Genomic DNA, 17799 nt, shown 5'->3' with positions numbered 1-17799 from the left:
ATCCACCTGACAATTTTTATCCATAGGAAGACTTTCTGGGTGAAGGAAGCAGTATATTGAATGACATTCTGGAGCACATTTCTTGTCTTATCTCAATGAGAACTTTGAGTAGCATAGCTTTAGATGTTATTTCAGCATGATAATCAGTAGAATGTCAAATAGTTGTGGTTTACCAGCAGTGTTTATTGTGGGATTCGGGAACTCATGTTTCATGCAGGGGTGGTCAGCAAATGCCTTAAGGAAGAGGCAGGGTCTGATGTGGGTCTTGAAGGATGCCTAAGAGTTATCCAGCCAAAGAGATGCTACAAGGGCAATCATATGGATGAAAAATTAAAGAAGCAACCTTATGTTGAGAATAGAGAGTGTGTAAATCTGATGAAAATGGGATACTGGGGAAAGACGTGATGAGTCATAAACCTGAAAAAAAAGTAGATTGAAGCCAGATCCAGGAGGCCTTAATCCAGATAAAGGAAGTTGGAGATTATTTTTGGAGGGAGAGCAATTAAAGCACTTGAACCAAAGGCATGACCCCATCTAAGTATGTTTTAGGAAGATTAGTCTGACAGTGTTGTTGGTACAGGCTATATTTTCACTAGAGGAGAGAGAGAAAGATTTATTAGGAACCCATTTGTATAGTTACCAGGTATGGTGATGAAGTCTAAACTAGGGTAATGGGGATGGGGATAAGAAGTAAACCAGATTCCAGAGATCTTTCTAAAAGGATTCATAGAGTGGGATATATAGGGCATGGGAGGAATAAAAAACAACTAAGGTGTGGCACTTAATCAAGTGAACAGAAACTATATGACCAAATCCATCAGTTTTCAGATGAGTTTATTTGTATCTAGGCATCTAATATTATGCTAGGGAGTGAGGAGACCCCTATCCAGCTGAATGGGTCTTTCATCCCTAGTCTGGACGAGAAGGAAGAACTGGATTGGGTAGAAAGTGAGTTTGTTAGAGGTCAGAGAAATAATAGTTAAATTTTTAAAATATTATTTTAAATTGCCTTTCTCTTTCCTAAGGTGCTGATAGCTTATTGGATATAAGTTCTGAGGTTGACCAGCAAGACCTTCTTGTCCTGTTGCAAGCAAAAGTTGCTTCTCTTACCTTACACAATAAGGAGTTACAAGATAAATTACAGGTAGGTAAATAGTTCAGTCGGGTCAAGCTATTGGATTTCTCAGGGTTAGTTGGGTATTTTGTTTTAGACACCAACACTGGTTTCTTCTTTTTAAAATATAATTACCCTTTAGCATTTTATGCTTTCAAATTATTTGTTTCTTGAGACTTACTAACTTATTATTTTTATAAACTGGTAAATTATATAATTATATACTTAGTATGATATATATGACAATAGATAGCTATATGCACACCATACACATGACTAGTCATTCATTTAGTAAAGTTGATCATTTCGCAGATTTAAGAATGTGGTAAGAAGTAGGGCAACTACAATAATATGAGAAACAAAGAAAAATTTGAGTTAGAAGCTCTGCAGCCAAAACAGGTGTTGCATTTTTAAAGTGGCAAACATAATCTGTCCTTCAAGAGCACAGAATAAGCTTAGTGTTGTTAAGCCTGACTCTTGTGTCCCAGACCATATTTTTTCATGGGGCAAGAGGACGCGTGCAGAATGATACTGCTGCTCCCCCATACTCAAGGTTTGGATTTGCTCCCCGATTGCAGTTGCTTGCTCATCTAACCACACCTTTGGTGTCATTTCATTCTTGCCTTCTTTCCAGGCCAAAACACCCAGGGAGGGGGAAACAGACCTGAGCTTTGACTCTTACCATTCTACTCAAACTGACTTGGCCCCATCCCTGGGCAAACCTAGTGAAACCCCTCCTCTAGACTCCAAACCATCTCCATCTGTCATAACACATTCCTCAAGTAAATCCACTCTCGACAGCGATGTCAGAATCCAGCAACTCCAAGAGGTTTTACACGACTTGCAGAAGAGACTGGAGAGCTCTGAAGCGGAGAGGAAACAGCTGCAGGCCGAGCTCCAGACCAGGAGGACAGAATCAGTGTGCTTAAACAACGCCGAGATCTCGGAGAACGGCTCCGACCTCAGCCAGAAACTTAAGGAAACTCAGAGCAAGTACGAGGAAGCTATGAAAGAAGTCCTGAGTGTGCAGAAGCAGATGAAGTTGGGCCTGGTCTCACCGGAAAGTGTGGATACTTATTCACACCTGCATGAGCTGAGGATCACCGAGGAAGAAATGGACGTGCTCAAGCGGGACCTCCAGGGTGCCCTGGAAGAAAGTGAACGAAATAGAGAGAAAGTGAGAGAGTTAGAGGAGAAGCTGGCAGAGAGGGAGAAAGAGGCAGTTGTTCAGCCACCGAGGGAGGAGTACGAGGAAATGAAAAGTTCCTATTGCTTGGTGATTGAGAATATGAATAAGGAGAAAGCATTTTTGTTTGAGAAATATCAAGAGGCACAAGAAGAAATCACAAAACTGAAAGATACGTTGAAAAATCAGGTGACCCAGGAGGCGGGTGATGAAGCTGAGGACATGAAAGAGGCCATGAACAGGATGATTGATGAACTCAACAAGCAGGTGAGTGAGCTGTCCCAGCTGTACAAAGAGGCCCAGGCAGAGCTGGAGGATTACCGGAAGAGGAAGTCTCTAGAAGACGTCACAGCTGAATATATCCATAAAGCGGAGCATGAGAAGCTGATGCAAGTGACAAACGTATCCAGAGCGAAGGCCGAAGAGGCACTGTCCGAAATGAAGTCTCAGTATTCAAAAGTGCTGAATGAGCTGACCCAGCTCAAACAGTTGGTAGATGCTCAGAAAGAGAACTCTGTCTCCATCACGGAGCATTTGCAAGTGATAACCACTCTGCGGACCACTGCCAAAGAGATGGAGGGAAAAATAAGCAGTCTGAAAGAGCACCTGGCGAGCAAGGAAGGGGAGGTGGCAAAGCTGGAGAAACAGCTCCTAGAGGAGAAGGCGGCCATGACCGACGCGATGGTGCCCCGGTCTGCCTACGAGAAGCTCCAGTCATCTTTGGAAAGTGAAGTGAGTGTGTTGGCCTCAAAATTAAGGGATTCCGTGAAAGAGAAAGAGAAGGCCCATTCAGAGGTTGCCCAGATTAGAAGTGAGGTCTCACAAATGAAAAGGGAAAAGGAAAACATTCAGACTCTCTTGAAATCCAAAGAGCAGGAAGTAAATGAACTTCTGCAAAAATGCCAGCATGCTCAGGAAGAACTCGCAGAAATGAAGAGACATTCCGAGAGCTCCTCAAAACTGGAAGAGGATAAAGACAAGAAGGTTGGTGAGACTGTTGCTATTGAATTTCTAGCTAGCAAACCCTGGTACTTTGAACCTTCATTTACTGAAATTAGCATTTTTAGCATTTGTTAGCACTAAGCTATTGTGAATGCACTAAGGCTTCACACAGGACTCCATCTGTCCCCAACACCACATTAAAAATAGTAGGGTGGACATTTATTTAAAGAGAGAGAGAGAGAAAGCACTTATCTTCTTCTACTTCCCTCACACCAGAGTATTTTCAAATGTGTGGTACATATTTTCCCCTTAAAAATTATTTTACAGAAGCTCTGCCAAGTGTCAGGGGCCAGAAGTGAACCCCCCGGCTGAGAAATATTTGTGATCCATCTTAAACTTCTACTCCGTTGGAATCCAGACAGATTTCCTCTGTCATATGGAAAATCAATTACTGCCAGACTTGATACTGCTTCCCTAAACCCCATGAGCTTACTCTTGAGTCAGTTTAAAAGCCCTCCCTGGTCCTCATTTTCAAACGTGTGCAACAGGAGAGAAAGGGAGGAATGTGGGGGGCCAGGCAACTCAGCTCAGATGGGCTGAGCATGGAGGAAGGTGGAGAGTAAGGGAGAAGTGAAGGATGCTTCTGTGCTTGGATCTGCTCTGCATCCCCAGATGCCCAGTCTCCCAGGTTAGATGTTCTGAACAGCATTCACTAGAGAATTATTTATTTTTTATTCCTTTATTATCATGAATGTTTCCAAAAGAGCTTCCAAAGCCAAGGAGGCAGGGGTTTGAGAGGGGGTGGGCGTGGGGATTGTCTTCACTACAAGGTAGGATATCAGAGATACCAGGGTTCCTAGAACTTATTTCTGATTGCCTATGGCAGCAATAGGGAACAAAACCTAGCTGGCTCCAAATATTAAATACCTGAAATTCTGTTTTTGATTTAATTTTTTTAAACAGTCCTCCATCTTAAGGGTGAAAGAAGGGAATCCACATAACAGATGTTACCTTCATGGCCCCAAGCACAGTCTCATTCCAGGGCCCTTGTCTGCATAGGCTTGTTGGTTTCCCTGACTCTTACCTGTTTTTGTTTCATTGTATGGCTTTTCTTTGAAAAATTAAGAAAAGGGATTGCTCCAGGCCCAGAGGCCAGTCGAGGCTGTGTTCCCAGTGGAGAAACAGCTGGCATCTTGCCTCTGCGGGTGCCTTCTCTCCTGATAAGAGCTTTCCTTTCTCGCTAGATAAATGAGATGTCCAAGGAAGTCACCAAGTTGAAGGAGGCGCTGAACAGCCTCTCGCAGCTCTCCTACTCCGCCAGCTCCTCCAAGAGGCAGAGCCAGCAGCTGGAGGCGCTGCAGCAGCAGGTCAAGCAGCTGCAGAACCAGCTGGCGGTGAGCGGGGCTGTTTCCGTGGCTGGCTGGGGGGTGGGCGACAGGTGGGAGCCAGGCAGAAAGCTGCCCAGCCTAAGAGAGTCATGCTTTAGTGAGCAGTTGACTAAAGACCTCTAGGTGAGGGCCAGAGAGGGAGCTGGTGGGTTTCCCAGTCATTACCTGCAATGAGAATTCCGTGTGTCACTGGGAAGGGAGGCGTCTGCAGGATAGTGGCAGGAGCCTTCTTGTCTTATTCCCTCTTCCACTCACTCACTCCCCTTTCTCCGTTTTTCTGCTTCAGTAGTTACCATCTCTGGCAGCGGCTTGACATGTTTCTTATTAGGGGGCCAGGATGCTTGGTGGTTGTATATCCACATGTCTGAAGCTGCTTCTTGGCCCCTCTCCTGATTTCACCCAGGAAAGCTCTTTCACGTCTGTACTCGTTTCTGGTGACTGTTGTAACAGAGCAACAGAAACTTGGTTTAAAACAACACAGATTTATTACTGACAGTCCTGGAGATCATAAGTTCAAAGAAATCAGTTTCACAACAGTAAAGTCTAGGTCTCAGCAGGGCTGGCTCCTTCTCAAGACTCTAGGGGAGAATCTGGTTGTCTTTTCAAACTTCTGGAGGCTGCCTGCTTTCCTTGGCTCATGGCCCCTCCCTCATCCCCAGAGCACGTCCCTCCAGCCTCTGGTTCTGTCCTTCCACCTTTGACCTTTTTGCCTCCTCTTGCTGCGATTCATGGGGTCGCAAAGAGTCAGACACGACTGAGTGACTGAACTAAACTGAACTGATAGGACCCTAGTAATGACATTTAAGGTCCACCCAGATAACCAGTATAATCTTTCTTTCCATCTCAGGATCCTTAATCTAAAAGGTCCCTTTTGACTGATAGGTAACATTTATAGATTCTAGGGATTAGGACATGGGCATCTTTGGAGGGCCTCTCAGGTTGAGAGACTGAGAGGCCAGGGTGGTGGGTGGTTCATCCATGTGGATACCGAAGTCAACCAAGTAATGACAGAAGCAGGACCAGAAAGGAAGACAGTGATCAGAAGACAAAGCTATAGAAAGTGTAAAGTTTTCATTGTTGCATGCTCACTCAGTTGTTTTTGACTCTTTGTGACCCTGTGGACTGTAGCCCACCAGGCTCCTCTGTCCATGGGATTTTCCAGGCAAGAATACTGGAGTGGGATCCATTTCCTCCTCCATCTCCCCCACCAAGGGATTGAACCCGAGTCTCCAGCATCTTCTGCATTGGCAGACGCATTCTTTTACCACTGAGCCATCTGGGAAGCCCTTTAGTTGATGAGGGTATGTGATGTTTTCTACATGAAGATTAGTTTACCCTGGGCTGTTGCTGGCTTCCATTTACATGAACTTGGATTTTGTGATTCCTTCAGTACAGATCAATACTAGTGAATTCAGGTTTCTACAGTCCTTACTCCCTCTGGCTACAAAGTTCAAAGCTTTTTTATGTTACCAGCTCTAGCAGTGGAGTCGTAGTCAGGGAAGGAGAAGATGCTCTTGACTGTTTTGCAGGTCATTTTTCTGATCAAGTGGTTATCACAGATTTGTAGATAAAGTACTAATGGTTTATATAGTCATTCTTACAATTATCCAACATGCATTTAATGAGCTTCTATGTTATCAGTAATGTACCAGGTGTCCATGATATAAAAATAAGACACAGCCCCTGCTTTCATGGAATATAATGGCTTGTTCAATGTACTCAGTATGGTAAGCATTCGTTGAGAGATGACCGACATGCTGTGGGCATAGAAGGGCAATGTGCATAGCCAATCTGGGTAAACCTTGGAAGGCTTCCTGCAGGAAGTGATGCTTGTACTGAATCTTAGATGAGTAGGAGGCAGCAAGGATGTGGCATTTAGATGGCCCATGGTAGCTGCAGCAAGCACAGCTTGGAGTGGAGGTGTGGAGTGTGGACGGCTGGAGGCTGACTGCTGGAGAAGTGACTCAGGAGCTAGGTATCTGCAGGAGCTGAAGAGAAACAGTGGGAGGCAGGGGAAGCCTAATGCAGATTTGCTAGAAAGACAGGAGATGGTGGTGAAGGGAGTGTGGGATGCTTTCAACTGAGATCTTGGAGATAACAACTGAGGCAGGGAGGTAACCATAAGAGTGAGTGGCTAGAAGGAAGAGAGACAGGTCATGAAGCTGAGGTTGAGGGACTGAAAGGCCAGGGTGGTAGGTGGTTCATCCACGTGGATACTGAAGTCAGCCAAGTGATGACAGAAGCAGGGCCAGAAAGGAAGACAGTGATCAGAAGACAAAGCTATAAATGATGGAGTGGAGGGAGCCAAGAGGCGGGAGGAATCAGCACACAGAGAGCTACCAAGTATACTTCCTAGTGGCATGAACTTCAAAGATCAAAGGTTCCAGGGTTGTCCTTAAATGGGAAGGACACCTCATAACTAACACTGATGAGAAGGAGGTAAGAATAGATACTGATGGACTTCAGCTGATTTTTTAAGTGATCCATATGTGATAGTTTTGATTTCCATTGGGAAATAGGAAGAAAGGCCTCTTCTTAGAAGAGTTAAGAGCTGAGTTGAGATCCTTGAAATAGTCACTGAGAGGAACTGGAATAACATCTCAGCAAGAAGAAATAAAAGCATTAACAGCTGTGCTGCGGGGCCATTTGAGAGTGGGGTCATCACCCTGTTTACCTCCTCAGTACACAACTAAATCACTGAATTCCCCAGGGATTATATACCACTGGTCACACAGTAGGTGATCAACAACTCTTTTTATAAGATTACATTTTAAAAATTAAATTAATATTTGGTCATTTTAGAAAAGTTGAAAGATTAAAAAAAAAACTCTGAAGAAGCTAGTCTAGATAAACATTGTCTATAATTTAACCACTCAGAGACAGTAACTGCATTTGATGTAGTTCCTTGCACTGTTGTTTACTTTGTTTGAATACATTTGCCTAAGTATGTATATTTATATTTGTTTAAACAAACATGGGATTATAATAACTACTTTTTACAGGAATTTTCTTCTGGAGTTGACATATGCCAAGATATGAAATAGATTTTTTTTTCCCCTAAGAATATTGACAAGTGTTCCAAACCACACACCCCATCAAGTCCACAGCAATTTCAAAAGCTTCCTGTGCTAGTTGCTGGAAGGAATCACTAGGGTAGCATTTGGCCACAGCCTTCTCCTAGGATTTTTTTTTAAGGTCTCCTAAGCCCCTGATGGTGGCTTAGATGGTAAAGAATCTGCCTGCAGTGCCAGAGACCTGGGTTCAATCCCTGGGTCGGAAAGATACCCTGGTGAAGGGAATGACAACCTACTCTAGTATTCTTGCCTGGAGAATTCCATGAATAAAGGAGCCTGGCAGGCACTAGTCCATGGGGTCTCGAGTCAGACACGACTGAGTGACACACACAACAAGCTCTTGAACAGTGTCAAACTGTCTCTTTCTAGGAATGCAAGAAACAACACCAGGAAGTGATATCTGTTTACAGGATGCATCTTCTTTACGCTGTGCAGGTATGATATCTGGGGATCCTAAAGAGACATCACAACAGGGCTTGTCCAGATCCCCGTCTTGAAACTAGCAGAACGGGTGAGAATTTGAGGAGATGGATTTTCCGTGGAAAGTTTTTTCAAATACCTTCTGCTTTGCTTTGGATTTTGTGTTGGGAGCCCCTTCCCCTGTTAATGGGGAGCTGCCTCCTTTGTTGAGTGCTGAATGAGGAGGTGGCCGTTACACGCCCCGAGAAGGAGTCTGGGGGTTACTTTCCAGGCCTGAGGATATTTGCCGAGCCATTGGTGCCGTCGCATTCCTGGGATGGTCAGTGTTCTGACTGGCTGGGCTCTCATTTGCTGTTAAGGTTCTAGAAACCCTTTGTTGAGGGCTCTGCTGGGATACCCAGCCTCCTTGTCCTCTGGAGGAAAAAGATCAGGGCCCTCACTAGCCTCAGTTCCTCCTGGAAATGTGGGAATGGGTAGGGCTCACATTTCCTGGGAAGATCAAGGGGGGCATCTAAGGGCTTATGCCTGGTAGTCATCTCACTCCCTAGGTGAGGGAGTGCCAGGATTTAGGTTCTAATGAGTGTCATTTTGTTTTATTTTAAACCTTTTTGACACTCACTTTTCTAACAAGCATTCAGCCTCCCCTCTGCCCCTATTATTTTCTGCATTTTGATGCTCCTGTGGGACAGCAGCCTCTGCCTTTTATTCACCTCCTTCCTCGCCACCCCTCAACGTCCCACATGAATTGTGTCCAAGGCATGATATCATAGGTTATTCTAATGAGTGTCTTGTGTTGGAATTTCCTAGGGCCAGATGGATGAAGATGTCCAAAAAGTACTGAAGCAAATCCTTACCATGTGTAAGAACCAGTCCCAGAAGAAGTAAAGTGGATTCCTTGGCAGGACACTGGCCCCTTGCTGTCCACCTTTGTGTTATATCCAGAGTTGTCGGCAGCCACTGCCATTGTTCTCATTCGTGGTATCACTGTGACCCTTATCAGAGAACTTCTTCCCTTTCCAGAGACTCCTTTCTGAGGACAGGTCCCTGGAGAAGAACGTCCTCCGTAGAACCGCTGAGAGACTTCAGAGCAGCAGAGGGGAAAGATGCAGTCACCCATTCTGATCCAGAGCTGGCATCAGTCACGCCCAGGTGTCTGGTCCCTGTGCTGGCAGCGGGGCATCTTCCCTGGTACCTGCCTAGCTAAGGGGCTCCATGGCTGCATGACACATTGACACTCCATGCAGCCGTGCTTCTGTTCCTACACTCGGGCCGAGCCATTCAGCACAGTAGGGTTCTCTTTACTTTTGGTTTCCTAGCCCCATCCCCACCCCCAAACACGACTTAATTTCTAACCAAATTAGTATGACACTAGTTACACGCTATGCGCTTAAGATCCTTTATCATGATGTCCTGTGGATTTAAAAACTTTAATTCCATTTTTTCCCCATCTGCCTTATATTTCTCACCACCCTGCTTGTCAATCTTACAGTCAGATGAGCACTATTAACTTAAATATGAAGTTTAAAAACAAAAGCAAATTGTCCTTAAAAGTTCTTTCTTAAGTACATTGCTGACATGTTGCAAATTTTCTATGCAAACTTGCCTCCTGCTGTTTGTTATCCACGAAGCTCAGGAAATCCAAACATTTGTGTTTCAACAAGGGACAGTAAACTGTGTGTTTACAGCCAAAAGAAATGCCTCATAGTTTTTAACCTCAATTTTTTAAAAGTGTTTTTTTTTCCTGTACAATATTTTTATTGGCTCTTAAAGATGTTTTCATATCTAAATCCCTAAGTAACTGAAATTTACATTAGACTATATTAACAAAGTATTTTTTAGGTAATCATGCTTAAGACTTTATATATATAACTTTTCTCTCCACGTTTTCAGCTATATCAGAAGGTGGCTATATATTCCACTCAAAATGAGCTGCCACCAACACCCCTAGACTTTCTACCATTGTGTTCTTAGGACTGTAGCACGTCTCTAAATATAGTAAATCCTCTTTAGCCCATTGAATATTTCTGAGTGCCCCAACTCTACCAGCACCTGTAAATTACCTTGGGAAGGACTGTGAGTACCAGTGGGTTTTTCAACTTTGAAACACAAAATCCTGGTAAACATTACGGTGCCTAGCCAAGGTCTTGGGAGAAAACATCTCTGTTCCCTTTACTTTCAGGTTAAAAATGTTTCTGACTTGCTTGCAGCTTCCTTTATGGCCTTGATCTTATAAGGGATGTAAACTGAAGACAGAAGTCTCTAACGTATAGAACTGTTAAGTGTAGGCCGGCTCTGACGGGGCTGCCTGCGCTCAGAGGCCACTTGGCAGCCCTGTGCTGAATGAGGGCCAATGACAGCGAAGCAGAAATGGCTTTCGAACTTGGTGTTACTTTTCTTAAGTTGTTTATAGTTCAGCAATTTCGAACATGCTCCAAAGAAAAATGTGAAAGGACTTTCTGTCACAGCACTTAAGAAAACACAAAACCACCCCCACCCCACCCCCACACAGAAATGCTGCAGAGTGTAAAACTTGAGACATTTTGTAGGACGCCTGACAAAGTGTAGCCTTTTATCTTGTTTCAGGATGCATATTTATTTCAAGTACTCTGGTTAAATACTGAAGTTACATGCTGTAGTTTAGCCTTTTGCCTTTGTAATTTACAGAAAAGTACTGCAGAAAATAAACTTTTGTTTCGTTTTGCATCTCCCTTGTTGATTTTGGGCGCCTTCATTAGCATGCCCTGTAGGGCTTCTGAAGATCAGCTCAGTAGCTCTTCAGGGTGACGGTTTTTATACCATGTGTCGTGATCAGCAGGTGGCCGTTGTCTGCTATCTCTCACGCAATATGTCATACCGTTCCCATCTTCTAGCTCCTGGGACCATCTTGAACTCTCCCCCAATCATCAGCCACTTTTGAACACTTGCATCACAGTTATTTCATTGAAAATTGCCTCTCAGTTGATCTGCAGTCTTTTTTTTTTTAACCATTTAAAAATCCCCATTAGATTTTTTTTTTCTCTTCTATTTTTGAAAAAGTAAAAAAATGTGTGCTAAGTCACTTCAGCCCTGTCTGACTCTTTGTGACCCTATGGACTGTAGCCTGCCAGGCTCCTCTGTCCATGGGATTCTCCAGGCAAGAATACTGGAGTGGGTTGCCACGCCCTTCTCCAGGGGATCTTCCCAACCCAGGGATCAAACTTGTGTCTCTCATGTCTCCTGCATTGGCAGGTGGGTTCTTCACCACTAGTACCACCTGGGGAGCCTGAATACATACACATGGTTTATTTTTAAAAAGTCAGAGACATTATCCTGTCACATTAGAAAGTTAATTCATTCCTGAAAAAAACTCCTGTAGGGTGAATTCTTGCAGGTTGAAATCATAATTAAAACACCAGATGACAATGAAATGGGTGCAATTATTTAAGTAGCTCATATTCTTCATAGCACAGCGTAACAAGGCCATCTCCCTTTGCTCACGGGCTGCTGCTGCCAAGGCACACCATAATACTCAACTGAACACTTGCTCACCTCCTCCCTCTGAAAAGAAAAAGGACAAAAGATACCAATGAAAATAATGCAAAAATATAATGTCTGAGGCTACTGTTATTTTAAATTATCAAGTGCATGCCCCCTAAAAAGAGCTTACCTCAACAAAGGCCAACCGTTCAACTCAGAAAATAATTTCCTGGGGACACTCAAATGAGTTCTTAACTTAGATAAATCCAAACCAGGCTTCTTAAATGGAAAGAACTGTCATATGCCAATGGCAGGGTAAGAAAAGAAACAATCATCCCTCAATGATTATATATCACAGTATATTTGTAGGATAAATGAGATAAACTGAAAGTAAGTCTCTCCTTCTGACCTCCCCAGAAGTAACAGCTATTTAGTTTCTTGAATGACCTAAGACAGTCTGTGTCTATATGTATTGGATCATTAATGAACATTTTGGCCACCCTAACATTTTGCTTTCCTCTTTAAATATGGACACTTCATTCATTCTTCAGGACCATACTTTTTCCACCTAAAATATCCAAGAGATTGTTGTTTGTCAGCACACAAATCTCATCCTTTTTAACTGCTGCATAATGTTCCATAGTATAATTGTGCTGTATTTTATTAAACTAGCTCCTCATTGATGGGCATTTAGTCTGTTTCCAGTATTTTACAGCCCTAAAACTGATGTGATGACTATGCTGTGTGTAAATGTGTGTATGTGTATGAGCATCGTTTGGGTAATTTTCAAATTGTCCATTTGCACACTGGCTTCCATCAGGTGATACAAGAATGCAGAGAAGGAAAAAGTAGAATAGCGTGTGGATTGTCACAGTCAGAAAGAAAGGTCTTTTTCTTCACATGGGTTTCGTAAGAGTCATCAACTTGTTTTTCTTACGTAAACTTTCAGACTGACTCCAAAGCCTTTAATAATTCAACTCACCGATCTTAAGATCAACACATGATATGCTGTGTGGAGAAAATGCTCCCAAAATATGTTGATGCATAACCTTTTGCCATGTGGCATAACTGGAATGCTGGGTGCTGACAGCAGTTGAAACACCACCCAGCCAAGATGGGGGTGATGTAAGGTTTAAAAGGCAGACTGCAAGGCAGAGACTGAGCTGAAAAAAGCAATAGACAGAGGCATTCACGAGAGCAGTTTCTGTTTACCTGCTCAGGGCAGAGAACTGTCAAGCATTCAGGGAGTGTGGCATATTTGTGAAGCAAAGGACAAAAACCCATCAATGACAGTCACCATAACTGAGCCAACAGGAGCTGGTAGAGGGAGCAATCGATGTGGGTGGGTTCCAGCAGATGAAAAGGCTCCTTTGAGGAGTAAATCCTCAAGAGATGGAGGTGGATAGAAGGGAAGAGTCATTTCTGCACATTCACTATAAGCCAAGCCCTAAAAATGGGAAGAAACTATTTCAAGAATGGCGACTGGGTGTACCAGATTGTTAGTGGAGAATGTGGAGGGAAGACAGAGGAGCAGGACACGGTCAAATAATGTAGGATTTAACAAAGGAGAAGGGTAGTAAGAATTACCTGTGTGTCACCATCAGATGTTTTCAAACCTATACATTTAAATCAGGTTAAACACACTCTTCATAGGCAGAATAACACCCTCCCAAAGAGGCTCATGTCCCAACTCCTGGAATTTAAATAGTTTATGTTATATGGCAAAGGAGAATTAAGTTCTCAGATAGAATTAAAGTTGTTAATCAGCTGACCTGATTAGCCTGATACAGAGATTATCCTGGGTTATCTGGGTGAGCCTGCTGTAATCAAAAGGCTCTTGTAAAGCAGAGGAAGGAGTCAGAGATTTAAAGATGCTGCACTGCTGACTCTCAAGATGGAAGAAGAGCCGAGAACCAAGGAAGGCGGGTGGTTTCTAGAAGCTGGAAAAGGCAAGAAAACAATTCTCGCTGAGAGCCTGTAGCCCAGCCATGGTCATGCAGACGTTTGACCTCCAGAAGAAGGAGGTAATAAATTCCTGTCGTTTTAAGCTGCTAAGTCTGTGATGACTCGTTATAGCAGCAATAGGAGACATAACAGAGACCAGAACCTCTAATAATGGGGAGTTCCTGAAGATGACACAGTTTACTGTTATTGAATATGAGTAATAAGCCAGGCACTCTGCTGGATGCTAAAGGTTCAGTGGTGAATATAAACCTCCTGCTCACAGGACCACGCATCTGGTCAAATGGCCCTGCCACGGAGCAGACATACCATGTTCATTGGATGAGTGGGTAGGTGGAGGTTTAGATGGATGAATTGCTTATAAGGCCCTGCATCGTGATCTCCTCTTAGGCTGACTCATTCTCCTGTCTCTCTCGCGCTCATTCTTTCATCACGTATTTCTTTCTCGCTGTGCTGGGCCTTCATTGCTGTGTGCGGGCTTTCTCTAGTCTGGGCAAGTGGGGGCTGCCCTCCAGTCGCAGTGCACGGGCTTCTCTCTGTGGTGGCTTCACTTGCGGTGCACGGGCTCAGTAGTTGTGGCACACAGCTTCAGTGGCATGTGGAATCTTCTCGACTAGGGATCGAACGAGGTGTCCTCTCCTGTGTGCAGGCGGATTCTTAACCACTGGAACACCAGGGAAGTCCTCTTTCTCTCATTCTTAGTTGAACCTTTTGTTCTTTGAATCGATTAAATTTGCTCTGTCCCCAGGACTTTGCACTTGCTATTAACATCCTGTAATGCCCTTGTTGACATTTGCCTGATTTGCTCCCTTATTTCCCGTGGTCCCTCCTCAATGCCACCTTGTCAGAGAAGTCATCCTTAAGGACCCTGTATAAACCAGCACAGCCCTCCCCACCTGCCCACGTCACTTTCTAGATCCCATGCTGGGCTGTTTTTCTTTGTATAATTTGTTACTTCCATGGAAGGTGGTTCATTCCTTTCCCAAAGCTGGACCCCTTAGCAGGGGCCTGAGACCAGCGGGAAGAAGGTTTTCTCCTAATTCACACAATGCATGCTCAGTCACTTCAGTTGTGTCCGACTCTTTGCGACCCCATGGGGTGTAGCCGGCCAGGCTCCTCTGGCCCTGGGATTCTCCAGGCAAGGATACTGGAGTGGGTTGCCATTTCCTTCTCTGTAATTCACACAAAGTTGCTGCCTATTCCCTAAACCACCTGCCTTTTTCTAACTTGCAGGGTGCTTACTAGCAGCCCTATGTTTTTCTTCACCTGGTAGAACAGAAGCTCCAGGAGAGCAAAATCTTCATTGCTTTGCCTGCTTTTGCTTGCCTAAGGCTTAGAAAGAGCAGTGTCAGGCACATGGTAGGCATTCAGCAGGTATTTTTCCTTAAAGGGATGGACAGATACATGGAGAAACTCACAAGTAAACGGAGCACAAACAGCCTTAGGTGTGTGACTATGAGACCACGGATGGGACACCAAGGGAGCTCGGAAGAAAGACATCCAACCCTGCCTTGGGAGGCCGGAAAATGTGTTTTAAGAAATTATACCGTCCATGAGAAAGTTTATTTGGATGTCCTTGTCTTCAAGTTTCACAGTTCCTGGGTTTGGAATAATCTGGAGATAATCACATTTGATTGGGGATTGGAAGACTTTAGAAGGAACCCTCTACGCATGGTTCCTCTATGTGATTTCTGCAATAGCAACGCTTAATCAGGATAGAGGGAGAAACTTTGCGTGAACAGACTGTATTAATAAAAGCACTGTCTCAGATTACTAGCATTTCAATTCAGAGTCAGTAAGCAGAACTGAAGCACACCTACTATTGAGACAGAGGGAAAGGGCAGGACACAAATGCTTGATGACGGAGTGAGGCTGCTGGGATGCAATAAAGACCAGCTGGAACCAGCTGAAACCAAGGTGGCTTTAAGAATAGCCGGGTCATTGATCTATAGCTCATTATACCTTCATTGTAATACTAAAAATCACTCCCCTTATGCCATGCTGGTTCCGATGTGGGCCATAAAAGGCCAAAAAGTGGGCAGTGGCCCAGTTCCTGGGAAATCCCTACACTGGTGGCTCAGACGGTAAAGAATCTGCGATGCAGGAGACCCAGGTTGGGAAGATCCTCTGGAGAAGGGAATGGCAACACACTTCAGTATTCTTGCCTGGGAAATCCCATGGACTGAGGAGCCTGGTGGGCTACAGTCCATGCGATCACAGAGTCAGACAGGACTGAATGACGAACACTTCCTGAAATAGCAAGAGTCCTCCCTATGAAATTACTTAGACCATAAAATCCTATGGCCCCATGCCCTGAGGTCGCTCTCACTGAGCCGACTGAATTCTACCTATGGAATGTGTATCTCTCTAAATAAATTTTCTTTCCCTTTACTGTGGCTTGCTCTTGAATTCTCTCTTGCACTAAGCTAAGAACCCTCATGTGGCAGTCCATCCTAAGGATTCCTGCAGACTCCAGGACGTGGTGATATTTCCCTCTCCTGCAGCTCCATAACTAAGATTACATCTGTAGCCAAGGTTGAAATGCAAGGAAAGAACAAAAGTCACAGGTTTAGAACTCTAAGAGTCTTTAAAGTTCTTCTCATCTGATTTCTAATTTTACATATGAGGGCAATGTGCTTCTGGTTAGAACTAATTAAATGGAAATGGCACCAGTGTTAGCTTTAGGAACGAGAATTCAATGGCTGTTCAGCACCTCACTTCTCACCAGGACCAGCAAAGCAAGTGTTCAGGAAAGAGAAGTTATTTTTATTACTCTTGGAAACAATCTCATAGGCACTTCCTACCATGACAGAACATTAAAACTCTTCAACGAAGACCAACTTATAAGGGTAAGGGAGATGTGTCAGAGAACAGGAAACAACTTCTTCCTTTTTATCCTCATGCATGTTAAATATTATTCATAGAATCACAAAAATCTCTGGTTTAACCTCACAAAATCCTGAGACTGGAAGGGGTTTTAGAAAGCAAGTGGTACAAATACTCTCACAGTAGAGGCGAGAAAACCGAGTCCCCTAGACTATGACCTGCCCCAGGGCACAGAGTCCAAAACAGAACTCTGCCATTTCAAAGCCCAGCTCAGTGCTCTCATCGTGGTTTCATGCTGAGGATTCTTTTAGGAAACAGAAAATAAAGCAAGTGGGATCTTTCTGAAATTTTGGCTCAGGAGCTTGAGGGTAGAGATTTAAGCTTTAATAGGCCATCTAGGTTTAAACTTATGGGATATTAAAAAGCAAACTCACTTAAACAGCTCCTCCAACCTAACTCCAGAAAGGCTATCTTGGCAGTCCAGGAGCAACAGCAATTAAACGTCAACAAAGGAACTGGAAAGAACAAACACTAAATGTAAACACCACCTGTCAAGTTCTTGGTAAATATTTTCCTTTTCTCTCTACTGAGCTTGCTCGTTTTTGAAAAGGAGAGGACATACCAGTTCCAATTTGACTTGTCATAGGCCCCTAACTCATTGTGGGGTTCATGACAACTCCTTAAACACAAGGCTACTTGAGCCAGTGCCATTTATTTGGGTATTGACCACAACTGCCCCTTCACCTGGCAAATCTAAATGTTTTCACTCTGTCTTTCAGGCCACTGAAGGTGGGTAGGATAAGGCTACATGGTGTATAACTTTGCGCTATGTAGTGTTTGCCAAGTGTGCCCTGTACCCTGGAAAATATTCTCTGACCTGCCAATCATTAGCAGAACTAGTGGACCATTTCTTAAGCTACTGACTCCCTACACTCCGCTCCACTACTCACGTGTAGCGCGAATTTTACCAGGAGAGGCAACACAGACGGCGCCAGCACCGTCAATAGTTCTGAGGCTTTCCTCGCCGTGCCCCGAGAGACAGAACACCCGGGGAACCGCAGGGTGCAGGGTGCGCGGGAGGCGCAGGGTGTCGCCGAATACAGCCTGGGTACATCGCAGCTTTAAATAAAGTCGAGGAGCCCGGGGCCCCATTCCATCCTTCGATGGGATTTATCGCCTCTTTCCGGATCTCCATCTCCGAGAGGTAAAGTCAAATTGAGAAAAACAACAGTAGGCGGTACAGCTCCAAGAGAGGGAAGTGTCAGGACGAGACTCCGGACGCCCTCATCTCGCTTGGGAGGACCGGAAAGCCTCCGGGGAGGCAACAGCTGTAGTTGGCTGGGGCAGCCCGGGATTCCGCAGGACCGGAAGTGCCCGCGTCGTCATGGCTACAGGCGCGGACGCTAAATGCCGCCCGCAGCATTCCGTTCC

At 44.4% G+C, this 17799-nt stretch overlaps 3 protein-coding genes across 17 annotated transcripts in view; 2 read left to right on the top strand and 1 right to left on the bottom strand.

The window, feature by feature from the left end:
• RAI14 (retinoic acid induced 14) overlaps positions 1-10827 on the top strand; it is a 160910-nt gene extending 150083 nt beyond the window's left edge. For all 13 annotated transcript variants that reach the window (XM_043887396.1, XM_043887393.1, XM_043887402.1 and 10 more), the window contains 5 exons: positions 1026-1144; positions 1749-3284; positions 4487-4636; positions 8074-8139; positions 8932-10827. In XM_043887396.1, coding sequence (XP_043743331.1) covers positions 1026-1144; positions 1749-3284; positions 4487-4636; positions 8074-8139; positions 8932-9009 — 1949 coding nt within the window. In that variant the 3' untranslated portion in view covers positions 9010-10827. The remainder of the gene's footprint in view (positions 1-1025; positions 1145-1748; positions 3285-4486; positions 4637-8073; positions 8140-8931) is intronic.
• On the bottom strand, positions 9854-17717 carry LOC122683629. 2 transcript variants are annotated; one of them, XM_043887411.1, is made up of 3 exons: positions 17319-17717; positions 16803-16883; positions 9854-11661 (listed from the first exon to the last, which is right to left on the bottom strand). In XM_043887411.1, the coding sequence occupies exons 1-3, from the start codon at positions 17518-17520 to the stop codon at positions 11633-11635; spliced, it is 312 nt and encodes a 103-aa protein (XP_043743346.1). In that variant the 5' UTR covers positions 17521-17717; the 3' UTR covers positions 9854-11632. The 2 variants fall into 2 exon arrangements, 1 of the variants encoding a protein (XP_043743346.1); XR_006337791.1 differs by lacking the exon at positions 16803-16883 and having other exon boundaries at positions 17319-17684.
• TTC23L (tetratricopeptide repeat domain 23 like) overlaps positions 17443-17799 on the top strand; it is a 73937-nt gene continuing 73580 nt past the window's right edge. For both annotated transcript variants that reach the window (XM_043887407.1, XM_043887410.1), the window contains exon 1: positions 17443-17572. In XM_043887407.1, the coding sequence (XP_043743342.1) occupies positions 17532-17572 (41 nt within the window). In that variant the 5' untranslated portion in view covers positions 17443-17531. The remainder of the gene's footprint in view (positions 17573-17799) is intronic.

Source organism: Cervus elaphus, chromosome 25 (genome assembly GCF_910594005.1).
Source record: "Cervus elaphus chromosome 25, mCerEla1.1, whole genome shotgun sequence".
Lineage (NCBI taxonomy): Eukaryota > Metazoa > Chordata > Mammalia > Artiodactyla > Cervidae > Cervus > Cervus elaphus.
This window is presented reverse-complemented; position numbering and strand designations above follow the sequence as displayed.

What these genes read in the sequence shown, in the direction of transcription:
- LOC122683629 (XM_043887411.1), bottom strand. Translation starts at nt 17,520, where the DNA reads ATGGGGCCCCGGGCTCCTCGACTTTATTTAAAGCTGCGATGTACCCAG. An exon ending in TGGTAAAATTCGCGCTACAC is followed by an intron (nt 16,884 to 17,318) that starts GTGAGTAGTGGA and finishes TGTTCTTTCCAG; the next exon opens with TTCCTTTGTTGACGTTTAAT. An exon ending in AGGTTGGAGGAGCTGTTTAA is followed by an intron (nt 11,662 to 16,802) that starts GTGAGTTTGCTT and finishes TTTTCTTTTCAG; the next exon opens with AGGGAGGAGGTGAGCAAGTG.